General features: G+C 25.1%; 1 protein-coding gene across 16 annotated transcripts in view; it reads right to left on the reverse strand.

Annotated features, from left to right (window-relative positions):
* The window catches only part of LOC136976541 (uncharacterized), a 100,667-nt gene that overhangs the window by 28,781 nt on the left and 58,420 nt on the right, over positions 1-13,466 (reverse strand). For 7 of the 16 annotated variants that reach the window (XM_067271863.1, XM_067271858.1, XM_067271860.1 and 4 more), the window contains 5 exons: positions 12,973-13,056; positions 11,728-11,826; positions 4,287-4,325; positions 3,482-3,615; positions 510-610 (listed from right to left, as the gene is read on the reverse strand). In XM_067271863.1, the coding sequence (XP_067127964.1) occupies positions 510-610; positions 3,482-3,615; positions 4,287-4,325; positions 11,728-11,826; positions 12,973-13,056 (457 nt within the window). The remainder of the gene's footprint in view (positions 1-509; positions 611-3,481; positions 3,616-4,286; positions 4,326-11,727; positions 11,827-12,972; positions 13,057-13,466) is intronic. The other 9 variants (XM_067271868.1, XM_067271866.1, XM_067271867.1 and 6 more) reach the window with 3 other exon arrangements.

Genomic DNA, 13,466 nt, shown 5'->3' on the forward strand with positions numbered 1-13,466 from the left:
GACAAACTCTTCCTTATGTTCTTATAAGCTTACATTTGTGTGAAGCAAGTCTCTTTTCTCACTACACAATTTATTCTAGTTTATCTAATATTTTACATTATATGGTCATTACTAACATGCTGAGATTGAAAAAATTGTACAAAAATTTGACTTTGCAAATTTTTATCAGAAATTTTATTTCTGATAAAAATAAATCTTTTTAGTTGATATATTAAATAATTCTGAGAAATTAATATTAAACATCAATTTATCAAAAACTTCTAAATTTCAGTAACTTCTAAAAATTTAAATATTTTATGTTTTAATAAATCAATTTTTATATAACATAATACTGTAAATGTAAATATTTAATATTTTTATTAAATTGGTTTTATGCAAAAATAATTTACATACATGAACAATAATTTATCTTACAAAAATAAACGAAAACTAAAACACAGACATACACAATATATTAATTAGACATAATAATAATAAATATTTAAACAACTATTAAAAATAATTCCTACTTTGTTCGGAGTCGTCATCAAACCGAACCTTTGGTTGAAACAACAATTTGAAATGAGGACTACAGAATATTTCACCTTCATTTGAGAAGTAGGTATCAACACTGAAACATTTCAAAGATTCTATTAAAATTCATATTATAATTTGTTTAATAAAATTAGATAATTATTAAAAATAATTTTACAATAATTTACAATTTTAAATATAAAATATTTTGTATTTTAGTATAGTATTTCAAATAAATAGATAAAATTTAAGTTATGTGAGCTCTGTCCAGAAAGCTCGCAAACTTTTTAAATTGCACACCAACCGATAATTGAATCTGAATGCAGCTTGCACAGCTCTCTACTGATAAGTTTTTTGTACTATCTGCTGAAGCAGTTTGTTCTATCTTCGTTTGTTGTTGTGTCACGTTTATTTGTGTAACACGTTAATTGCATTTTGCAAATTTTCTTTCCACAAGTGCAATTGAGTGAAGAGTTCTGAGACAGGCTAGGTCTGAAAAAATTCCATGAAAAACATCGCATCACTGGGGATGAGACATGGGTCTATAGGTATGACATAAAAACAAAAAGTCAGTCATCACAGTGGGTGGGAAAATATTTACTGCAACCCAAAAAGCACAATAAGTTCAGTAAAATGTGGAGATCTTGTTCACTATTTTGTTTGATTCTTATGGTGTCATTCAACAGGAATTTCTTCCAGAAGGGAAGACAGTAAATAAGGAATACCATCTGGAGGTGATGAAATGTCTTCATGAAGCGGCGAGGAAAAAGACACTGGAGAGAACAGCATTGTGCCAATGCTCCCATCCACACAACACTACTGATAGCAATTTTTGGCCAAGAACTCAGCATCACTTGTTCTCAAACCCCCAAATTCAGTGGACTAAACCCCAGCAAGTTTCTTTGTTTCCAAAATTAAAATCTGCTCTCAAATGTTGCCATTTTGAACCCATTGAGGAAATTAGCTGTAAGAGCTGCATATCATCCCAAAAGAAGAATTTTAGGAAGCATTCTTTTCATGATAGAAATGCTAAATTCAGTACATAGTCCCAGGAGGGACTACTTCAAAGGCAGCAAAACTGACTAGCTTCTAGGTAAATGCAAACAACTTCTATTTGCAAAGTTCACAAACTTTCCAGACAGATCTTATACTATTTTTTATTAAATCTTTAAGTACACTACAAAATTTTCAAAATTTTTGAATTCATTTTAAAACAAAATTACAAATTGCACTATTTTAATAAATATATTTAAATTATAAATCAAAAATATCATTGGATTATTGGAGAAACACTTTTAGCCTTTTTAAAACTTAAATTCAGATTAAATAGCCTTTCAAAATCTAACTGGAATAAATATAAAATTTAATCATCAATTAATTCTCACTTCTCTATGACCTTATAGGGTTTTGACAAAAATAGCCAAAACAATCAAAATTACAAAATCAATACAAGAATGATTTTTAAACTAATCTTATATAACTGATTCAACAGATATTTCAACATGTCATAATATTTCATCGTCTTATTTGAAATTCTCCTCAATACTTTGTTTGTACATCAGTTAAAATGGAACTGAGAAATAAAATAAGAAATTTCCTATAAGATTAAAGTTACTGGCTATTATTTTATATAAACAATAGCCAATAACTCCAGTCAGGAATTATCAGGAATTACAGGATTTTAGAAGAATTTATTAAGAACCAAAAGAATGTTTAAATAAGAAAAAATAATCATTTAGTAATGTATTTTTTTTTATTACAAATAAATATTAATAGTAATTGCTTGACTATAATTAGAGAAAAGAAATCTTAACTAGACAAATTACTCTCATAACATCACAAGTTCAGAAGTTGAAAGATTCAAGAAATAGCAAAATGAAATAATTTCACAGCAAACTATGAAACCTTAATTGCCGAATTGATAAAAACATTCCAAAAATTTGTGAAATGTATAACTCAAGTTTCATATTCTTTTTTCATTAGAAACTTTAACAGAGCTGTTTAGCCTAACAAAAAACTTTAAATTAAGAGTTAAAACAGTGAAACAAATTTGTTTTCTGGAGTAGAGGTTTATTATATAATTATTTAATTTAGACCCAGTTTGTATGAATAAGAAAATAGTGAAGTGTTATCTGATAAATTAACCATAAAAATATTCATAAAAATTTTTTAAATTGATCATACAACTTTTTTGCATTAATGTACAACTATAATTATAATTACAATTGTGTTTTGGATATTATTAAACTTTTTTATATTAGAAATAAATGTTTAAAATTTTATATATATTAAATAGTTGATGTTCCTCACAAGTAGTTTATAGGATATGTTTAATTTAAAATTTTATTACTAAACAAAGTAAAATGTTCATTTATTTATATTTTCACAATACACACTATCCTGATAAGATTGTTCAGACAGAAGTTCCAGTAATCTTCCAATGACTTGGAGTCACATTTACTCCGGCTTTTTTTTTTTGATTAAAGAATTTGATACAATACATCACTATTGTCACTGCATTTTCCCAGATACTTGGAAATTATTACTTTAAAAATAGCAAACTTTTCTGCTAATTTCATAAGGTCTCTGAACTTTATTCAGATTGAAAATCTGGATGCCATACATTTTAACAAACTTATTGAATTTCATTTGCTAGATCATTGGATCATTGACATTTTCTCTCTATGCTAAATAAGACTACAAAAAGTTGAGAGAGACATTTTATATATATGTACTGTACATATAAAGAAAACAAATGGCTTATGAAATATTTAATATAATTCATTTTTCTGTAAATTTCTTTTAAAAAGTCAGAGTGTATCTTAAATTTGAAGTAATTTAATATTAAATAAAATCCAATTACTTAACATGCAAATTTCAAAAATTTTTGAGAATTCTTTTTTTAAATTCAATGTATCATCATAAAAATTATTAATGTTTGTAATTTAAAAAATGTAAGCAAACTTACTTTAAAGATTTTCCACATTCTTTACATCGAAAACAAGATTTGTGAAAAGCATTTTTTTCAGCAAATATTTTTTCCATTTGATAGACATGTTTTCCACATATCTTGCAAAGAGATGTTGCATCATCTTTAGTTGTCTAAAACAAATCAGTCACAAAATTGAAATAAGATGCTTATGGTAATTTGAATTTTTAATTTAGAATTATTTTTAGTTTAAGATTATCTTAATTAAATAAAACAAAATTTAACAAACCTTTTCTTTTAATTTTAGTACATTCAATTATATTTTATATTTGAAAATATTTTAACAAGATATTTTCACATGTTGATCTTATTTTATAACAAATAATTTAAATATTCAAATACATATTATTTTCTTTTTCAATTAAATATATTTTTTTAAATAAGTAAACTAGTTATTTTAATTTAATCAGTTTCCAACTTTTCATAATAATTTAGATTTAAATTTATTTTAGAGTATGTAATCATTTTGAATTATATCTTTAGATAAATATCTAATAGTACTTTTTTAATATTTTTTGTTAAAAATCATGATTATTAAATATTAAATTTGCAGTCAAGCTTCATTGCCATAGATGATTTTATCATGCCCTTGATGAAATACTAAATTAAATTAATAATACATCTCAAATAATTGAAGTTTAATGAAATTAATAAAACTTCAAATATTTCAGTTTCTTTAAATATAATAAAAAAAAAGTTTTTAAATTATACAAAATTTACATTATTATTAATGAACAAAATTGCAATAAATGTTAAAGGAAAAGCAAATGCAAAAAGCACTTACACCATGTGGATCTTGTGAAGTGAGCAAAAGGTTGGAATCCTGCAGATAACCAAAAGTTATAGGAGTGAAGCAAAGGTAATTTAGGTAACAAGGTACAGTTAAAAGTTATAGTGATTAGGTTTGTTCTTATTATTTGGCTCATTATATAATTAAAAATGATTAGTTATTTCAACCATCACCTGTGAGGTAAACATTTTTCAAAGCAATAGCATATTATAACGACACATGCAAAAAGAATATCTTAATATCTAATATTTTTTAAATAATATTATTATTCAGGAATATATAAATATTTTAATGTGCCCAGTAAATATCTTTTCTTACTAAATTATTAATACTAAAGTAATTTAAATAACTTTAATTATAAAATAACTTTTTATGTACAATTTCAATTTTTCTCATTATAGAAATTTTCCAGCATTCAAATTTATCATAACAGCTTATTATAAGAATTTGTTTTATTATAAAAAAAAAAATTATATATAAATAATACAATAAGATATAAATCACCTGATTACAATTACAACAAAATTTTAAAAACATCAGATTTGACATTTTTAAAATTGTTTCATTATTACTAAACTATGTTAATTTTTGATTAGTTAAAATTATTTCCTTAATCATTAGAAGAATTACCATGAGAAAAAAGGTTACACGTCTGTTAACATTTATAATTTATTAATTAAACTAGAGCAATTTCAGAAAGAAAATGGTGAAAAAGATTGAGTTCACAATATAACTTAGATCTAACTCTTGCTTATTGCAGAAATATGTTAATGACATTAACCAAATCACATCAATTTAGAAAGAGTCTAAATAGATTTTTATAACAGTTAATAACATACATATCCAGAATGTAAGAATTTTAAATTAAAGTTCTTTTTTCTTTTGGGCAATTCTAAATTATTAATTAATAAAAAAAATAAGTTAAAATTAATGATTAAACAATCTTAAACAATTTAAAAAAATAAAATACATATTATAATTGTGATTTTGGCAAAATCAGAGGAGCAAGATCTGTTATTTACTTAAATATTTTTCTCCCTTTTTTGAAAAGTTTTATTGGTAAGTAATTCATGATAATGTTTCCTATTTTACAGAAATGGTTTTTTTCCTATAAGCAACTTAAGATGCTACTTAAAACATTGAAAAGCAAGAGGTTTAGAAATGATTTTAATAAATAAATAGTTATAAATTTACAAATGTACTGTACATAATTACAGAGTAATATTTTATAAGGGTCATTCAAATGAAACAGCAAGAGATTCAGAAATGATTAAGAAATATTTAGCCTGAGCGCTCATGCTCAGCCTAAATATTTCTTAATTATTTCTGATCAAATAATCATGTGCTGCCCAGATAATTAATGTGATGGACAATAGATGCATACATATATATATAAGAATTGACAAAGATTCTATTAAAACTGCTCTATATAGGAAATAGTATCATATATATACACAACTGGAAATTATGATGATACATAGATGTATCATAATTTCCAATTCTACAACCACTTTAAGTACAAGATAGTGACATTTCACTCTTTGTCAACAAGAATCTGTATGCCTTGACAACCAAGGAGTTGTCAAAAAAAAAAAAAAAAAAAAAAAAATTTTATCAAAACAGTAGTACTTCCTTTGGCTTCTTACACTAGTTAATTTGAAATCTCAGATCAAACATTTTTTGCAGGCATCATACACCAGCAGAAACCACAGATAAGCCTGATGACACAAATCCAATTACAACAACAGAGTGGAACTCTGCAGATTGCTATGTCAACATCTCAAAAACCAAAGTCAAAGAAACCAAGAATCTGCTCTGGCAGTATGCAATATTGTCTTTTTTGTCCTTTATTCTTCTTATGACTTTCCCTGTTTTTTGTTCTTTTAGATTCTAGCACTTTCTAATCCTCTTAATTCTTCTTTCTTGGAGGTGAGGGCCACTTCCTAGTATTTACCAACTTATTGTATGTGAGGTTACCTAGAACATACAAGGTGAAGGAGCTAGTGCTCAAAGAGAGAGGACGACAAAAAGGAGACAAATTATAGTGTCCGATACCTGAGTAGACAGATGAAATCAACTTCAAGTGAAATGTTTGAAATCCCTGGACCAAAATTAGTGTGTTAGAATCAGAATGTCAGCTTGACAAGTCCAAACATGCAACTGGCTATTGGAATCAAATATATGAAAACCCTCATGAACCGAGGAAAAGAAAGACAGAAGCAAGAATTGTGTGTTTAAGAAGTTTCCACATGGCCCTCATGATAACCAAACAACATTTGCACTACCCAGGTATTCTTTACCATCCTATCCACCATCTTCACTATTTCTCACCCTTACCTTCTATTTCCTTTGTAAGTGTAAATTAGTATCAAGGGTTAGTTGATATTAAAACATTTCTTAAAAAGATTAGTTTTAAGAAAATTATTCTTGTATATTGTATCAGATTAGTGTTATCATGATTTTGTGTGCTGTGGTCATTTTTGTTTTGTAATTTCCACTGAAAACCAGATCAAAGGTGGAGAAACCATTCTAGAACTGACATCCTTGATTGAACCTCTAAATAATTATATCACATGTAAATAAATTAGTTCTCTCACATCTACTGCATGTTTGGTTTGTTGGGTGTTTGTCTTATTAGGGTAACAAAAACTATGATATATCTCACACTGACAGCCTACCATCTATGATCTAATCAGAAATAAAAAGATATGATTCCAAAGGAGCTATCAGCTTGAGTATACAAAATTTCAGTAATGATAAAAAAGAATAATCATCTTAGTATTTACATTGGCAGTACATTAAAAGGGCAGACTGTTTGAATAGACACAATATTAGGAAAGCACATACATCCATGGCCTTAGCCAAAGAATCTCCAACAAGAATGTCATACCAGTTTGGCAAGACACAGATTACATTACTCATTGCTAAAAATCTACCTCGACTCACCAAAATCCTTATTTTAACACCAGCAGAAGTTTAATATTTCCAGTTGATGTTGACAAACATTTTCAATCTAATTATAGGTCTGCTTCAGGTCTTAAACTTTTTGTTCTATTTTGGAATTTGAAGAACGATATAAAATTTCAAACTTTGGAATGAATGATGAAGTTTAAAATCATGTTCAATGTCATGTTCTTAGAATAACTATTTACATATTTTAAATTGATGAATTAGATGATGAATTAGATATTTATGTATTTAAACAGATGTTATATAAATTTACATAGGTTACCTATGTAATTATATAACTTCTGAAAACCTGAAACAGACCTATAATTAAGTCAAAAATGTTTGTTTACATCCACAGGATAGATTAAATGCCTGTTGGTGTTAAAATAAGGATTTTGAGTCAATTAAACAATCCAGCTTATAGAAGCAGTTGGTGAAAAAAAATCTATCCATTCAGTGCGCTGAAGAACTTACTATTGCAACTACGATAGAGCTTCTCTCCTAAACAAAAGAAATTTAGGTCCTGATCCAAAAAAATGGCTGATTAACTTTAAAGTGGTAATAAAACTAATCCATGTGGCTAGCCAGTTCAAACACTTCATAAGAGAGAGTAAAAAGTCAGTTTAGTGTGATGTTTAACAAAGTATTCCTGCATGTCAAATGCAGGAATACTTTGTTACAATTATTAGTTCTTTTGTTTCTGTTATTTCAATTTTACTTTTGTTTTACTCCAGACTTTTCCAAATGCTTATTATTTCTTACTTCATTTTATTTCTTCCTGTTTCATACGTTATTTAATTTTTATCTTATTTTTATTGAATTCTTTGTAGTCCATTACACATTCAAATTTTTAAACTTTTCAAACACTCGAAAAGGTTCATCTCTTCAATATTCATTGTTCCAATTTCTGCAGGATCTGATAATGGGATATATAGTCTCAAACATTTAATCTGAAATAAAACCTATTCCTTCAATGATTGTAATGTTCCATTATACTTTATTAGGCATGCAACTTGTCTAATTGTTATGTTTCTGTATGCCTTAAATTCTATATTTCCACATATTTCTTATAAAAAAAAAAAATGTAAAACTTATCCCCATATCATGATTTAAAAAGAAAAAACTGCTAAGTTCAAGAAACAATAACAATTTAGAAAAATTAAATTATTAAAAAACAAGGATCTTCAGCATCTTAAAATTCAAAATGAAAAATTCTTGACAATTTCAACTAAAATTCAAAACATTCTAAGAATCACTTTAATTTCATAAATATTAATGAATAAATTTTTATTAAAATTAATACAATCATAAATAATTTGTTATTATTTAGCTGGAATGTGATTATAAATAACTTCAAAATAACAATGAAGATTTTGTATATTTAGCATTAAATACTTGATTATATTTAACTAGCCTAATAAGGCATAAATGTCAAAAAAAATTCAAACTTTTTGGATAGCAATTTCTCATTTAGTAGCCTGTTTTTAGTTTGGAAATTATATTATGGTTAATAAGAAATTAAAATCCCTCATGAACCTTGGATTTTTTAATTTTATTCAGATTCTATTATTTTTAAAAAGAAAAATTACACCAAGTGGATTTAATTCTCTCTTTCCATTCAGTTAATCCTGAAAAATAAGGAGGATCTTTGTATCACCTTCTTATGTACATGAAATTAATACACATTTACAAATGAATCAAGACTTCTTTTCTTACCAAAACTTTGAATCATAATGAACTATTTTAAAAAATTTATCTGAGCACTTCATGTAAAATATAAAATTATATACAGTAGAGAGTCGAAAATCGAAATCAATTGGGGACTGGGGTTGTTCCGATTAGTCATTTGTTCCGATTACCCATTATGTACGAAAAAATACATTAACTTGTCCGATGTTCAAATTTTTCTCCGTTGCATGTCGCTTCGCGTTGAATTTTCGTCGATTTTAAGCCTAACAAAAATTTTTATAATAATAATCGAGGCTATTGTATCGTTAAAAATTATTTCTTTATTTTGTACAAACAAAATAAATATATTGAAGAATATAAAAACATGAAAATTATACTTTAGAAGTAAATCTAGTATCAAAAACGTTCAATTCAGCATGACACAGTCCGACTAAAAATCGTTCCGATTACTGGCCATTCCGATTAACGACTCTCTACTGTATATTGATACATTTTATGTTGCTAACAGCATAAATCATAGATAATTATTCCAATTAATGAAAGTTTTTTGAAAATTCTATAGTTTAATAATATAAACAATTTTGAAATTTTACAACTCTCTCCAAAAGACAAAATTACTTGTAAAGTAGGACAAATTACTATTTTATTTATAATTTGTTCTAATCTTTTTTCAATTCCTACTATTAGTTCACACTCTCCCTATATATTTATATATCTTGTTCAAATTTTCAATCGTTAATAAAATACTTTTTATTCATCCACTCAAGTTCAAATACATTTTTTTAAACTTGTAGTGGATGACACTTGATGTTAATACAGTTTTTTCAAATATTAATTCATTAATTAATTAAATTTAAACTGTGGTGCCCGTCAGCAATATGCCGATTCGGACCGATAGAGGGCACGAGGAGAAAAAAAGCGAACTTTGAAATCATTTAATAAAAAGTAACTAAATTAAAATTTTTCTTTGTTGACCTAAGAAGGAATTGACTTTAAAAAAAATTTTTTTATATTATTGTTTGTAATTAATTTTGATTGCTCAACAGTTGTTTGTATTATTTTCTTTTTGGATAAATTTCTTCAAAATATGTTCTCTGATTCTTTTTACCCATTTTCAAGAATTGTGTTTATGGAATTTTTATAATAGAAATATTATATATGCAACATTATATTTTTATAATAGAAATATTATATAAATATTTGTGTTTAGGTGTGATTTGCAATTCTATATTATATATTATGGAATTTTCTAGAAATATATAATATTTCTAGAAAATTAGTTTGTTTTATTGACAGAATAATACATGTAAATATTTTTATATTTAAAAAGGATTTAATAGCAGTTTTCTATCCTTATCAATCATGCATCTGTTCAGAAACTATCTTGAAGCTCAGTATATAAGTGAAATTATATCAGAAAAGAATTAGAAAGGAAGGGAGGAAAATTACACTTTATTGATTTTTTCATGTTTTGTTGTTGTTGAATTAAAACTGAAAGTTAAAACAACGTTTATATAATTTAATATAAATATTAAATATTTTGATAAAGAAACTTCTTGTGTTTTTTTAAATTTTTAGTTTTGATTAAATAAATTCAAATGATGAAATACAGCCAAATTTCAGGAAACAAAAACAGTTTCAGAATGTATTTAACGGTTTTGAACATAACCAAAATAAAAGTGTTTAATTCTAAAAATAAATATATACTTAATTGTTTTGTAATATTTCAAAACACATCTATTAATTAATATACATAGTTATTTATTATTCCATGGTTTTAAATATAAATAACAATAAATTTTTATATCAAAATCATTACAAATTTAATAATAGTCTCAAATTAAACTAAGCAATAAAATGTTTATTTATAGGTATACTTTAATAAAAATTTCATTAATAATTTATTGAATTATGTGAAAGAATCTTGAAGTAATTTTTATTATATGATAACATTTTAATTCGACAGGTTAAGTCACAATTTTCCTTTGTCAAAATAGAAGTTAAATCAAGATAAATTAATAGGAAACAAGTTACTTATATATTTTGGGCTATAAATATCGTCTGTCTCTTTAATAAATAAATACATAGTAGATTAATAAGTTTTAATTGATTTATATTGATAGAGAAAAATATGAGAAGAAAAAACAGTGAAATAAAATGTTGCATAACATGTAAATCTTTTATATCAAAACTAAAGTATTGATTGCTAATTAAATTCTTTGAATTTATTTTAATAACTAAGAGTTGCACAAATTATACATGTTAAATTTATTGTCTTTTTTATAATAATATATATCATATATATGTATACATACATACACATAAATATATGTATTTTTATGCAGCAAATACAGGAATTATATTGAATAAAGTTAGGATTTAAATAAGTAAAGGATTTAATTAAGTTTAGGATTTAAATATTTAAATCCTAACTTAATGTAAACATTTTCTTGTTACATCAGATTATGTATGTAATACTTACATAACTGATGTATCAGAAGAAAATGTTTACATCAAGTTAGGATTTAGGATAAAAATCATTATTTTTATCACTTTTGATATTAATGTATAAAAATCTACACTACTACTATCACCATATCCTTTACAAAATTTATTTTTATACTGCTTTCCTTGAAAAATTATCTAGTTATGATATTTTCTTGAGACTCAATCTACAATATAATTAAAAAGATTCTAAAAATTCTCTCTCTCTCATTTTATACACAAAAAGTTTACAAACAGTATTTATATTTAAAATTGAGAAGTGTGCATTTATTTATTTATTGATATAACCTACCTGACTAAATTTACGTGTTAATTGATCTTTGTCAATTGATAATTTTACTTCTTCAACTGGGGTACTTTGAAAATCTTGTGATTGGTTAAAACTTGATTTCTAAATAAAAATGTGTTTTTTAAATAACACTATCATTTCTAATAAGAACTATTTAAAGAATATTATTCTTAATTTAAAATGTTTGTAAAAATTAAGTAGAAAATATAAACATTTTAATTTGAATTCTATAGTTGACAAACTTTTTAAGAAAACTTATAATTTTATTAATCTTCAGCTATTTTGCAAAATCTGTAATCATTTATTCAAATTAATTATATAAATTAATAGATTATATCTTAAATACATAAATATACTATATAATTTAGTTTTTTTGTGAATATCTTGAATCAAATTATTAAATGCCAATTCCCACTTTGGCTTTTAAAAAGAGAAAGTCAAAAGTAGTGCAATTTGTCTTTGTTGAAAATCCATTTTTCAGATCTTATTGTGGCTGACTGGTTGCTAAACCAATGCAATTTTGACCATAATATAAATACATAACACTGATGTTTGTTTTCAATTAAACAAGTAATGTGGTGGCTACAACTCTTATGTATCATATATGTTAATTGTTGTCTATTTTAACTGTAAATATTGGGAGAAAGATCAACTTGAAAAAGTTCTATCAGTTTGGATGTTCCAACAAAGTCATTCCCTCTATTCTATATTATGGAATGACCGTTTTCTTACCTGAAGTTATATTAAAATATTCTGAGATACAGAAATGTTGAGCCAAACTCAACTTCATTTGTAAGTTTTAAATCTGATAAAACTATTTCACTTTCATTACAAATATTTTATGTTACTATTACATTTAAGTGGGAACTGGCTTTTCCATTTATTCAATCATCAATAATAATAATATAAAAATATAACACAGATCACTCATCAAAGATATATGAAAGAAAGAATGAAAAAACATTCTCAAAACATTCGATAAACCATTCAAAGTAAATAACATTTTTAAAATTTTAAATAAAACAGCATCATGCAAATATATAAATATATACATTTTAAGTTTGACTATTTCATTAATATTGTTGGCCATGCAACTTTTTAAAATGTGGCTAAAGAAAAAAAAACTTTTTCTCAAACTCAAATTATCTAAACAAGATATACTACATATTGAAACAAAACTGAACATAAACACCATATGGCCAAATTCTCTTATTTGGACATTAATATTTTTCATTAATCACAGCTTACCAAAGATTTAACTGATATGCCAGTTTCAATCACCTCTTGGCCTTTTGATACAGCTACATCTTGTGGTTTGATGAGGCTACTTTTCTATATAGCACAGAAGTTGGAAAATATAATTACAGCAATAAAAACTAGAATTGTTAGCCTCAATTTTCTGTTCTTTAGTTATATACATTTAAAAAACAAAACCAAATCACACTGCAAATTTTTATTCTTAATTTGGTTATATAATATGAATTATTAAAAAATTAAACTTATACTATATCTACAGTTTAGATAAAAGATAAAAGTTCCAACAGCCTTTAAAATCCAACAAAAAATTTTTACATGCATAAAGTCACAACAGAAGTATAAACTGCTATGATTATTAAAAAAAATTTTGTTATATAAAATTTTCTTGCTGGAATGTAAAGGTCTGTCATTTATTTAATAAATGAACCAGTACAAAGTTTTATGTATGACAAATATATACTATATAACTTCTGAATAAAGTCTGA

Source organism: Centruroides vittatus, unplaced genomic scaffold (assembly GCF_030686945.1).
Source record: "Centruroides vittatus isolate TY-2023 unplaced genomic scaffold, ASM3068694v2 contig_401, whole genome shotgun sequence".
Classification (NCBI taxonomy): Eukaryota; Metazoa; Arthropoda; class Arachnida; order Scorpiones; family Buthidae; genus Centruroides; species Centruroides vittatus.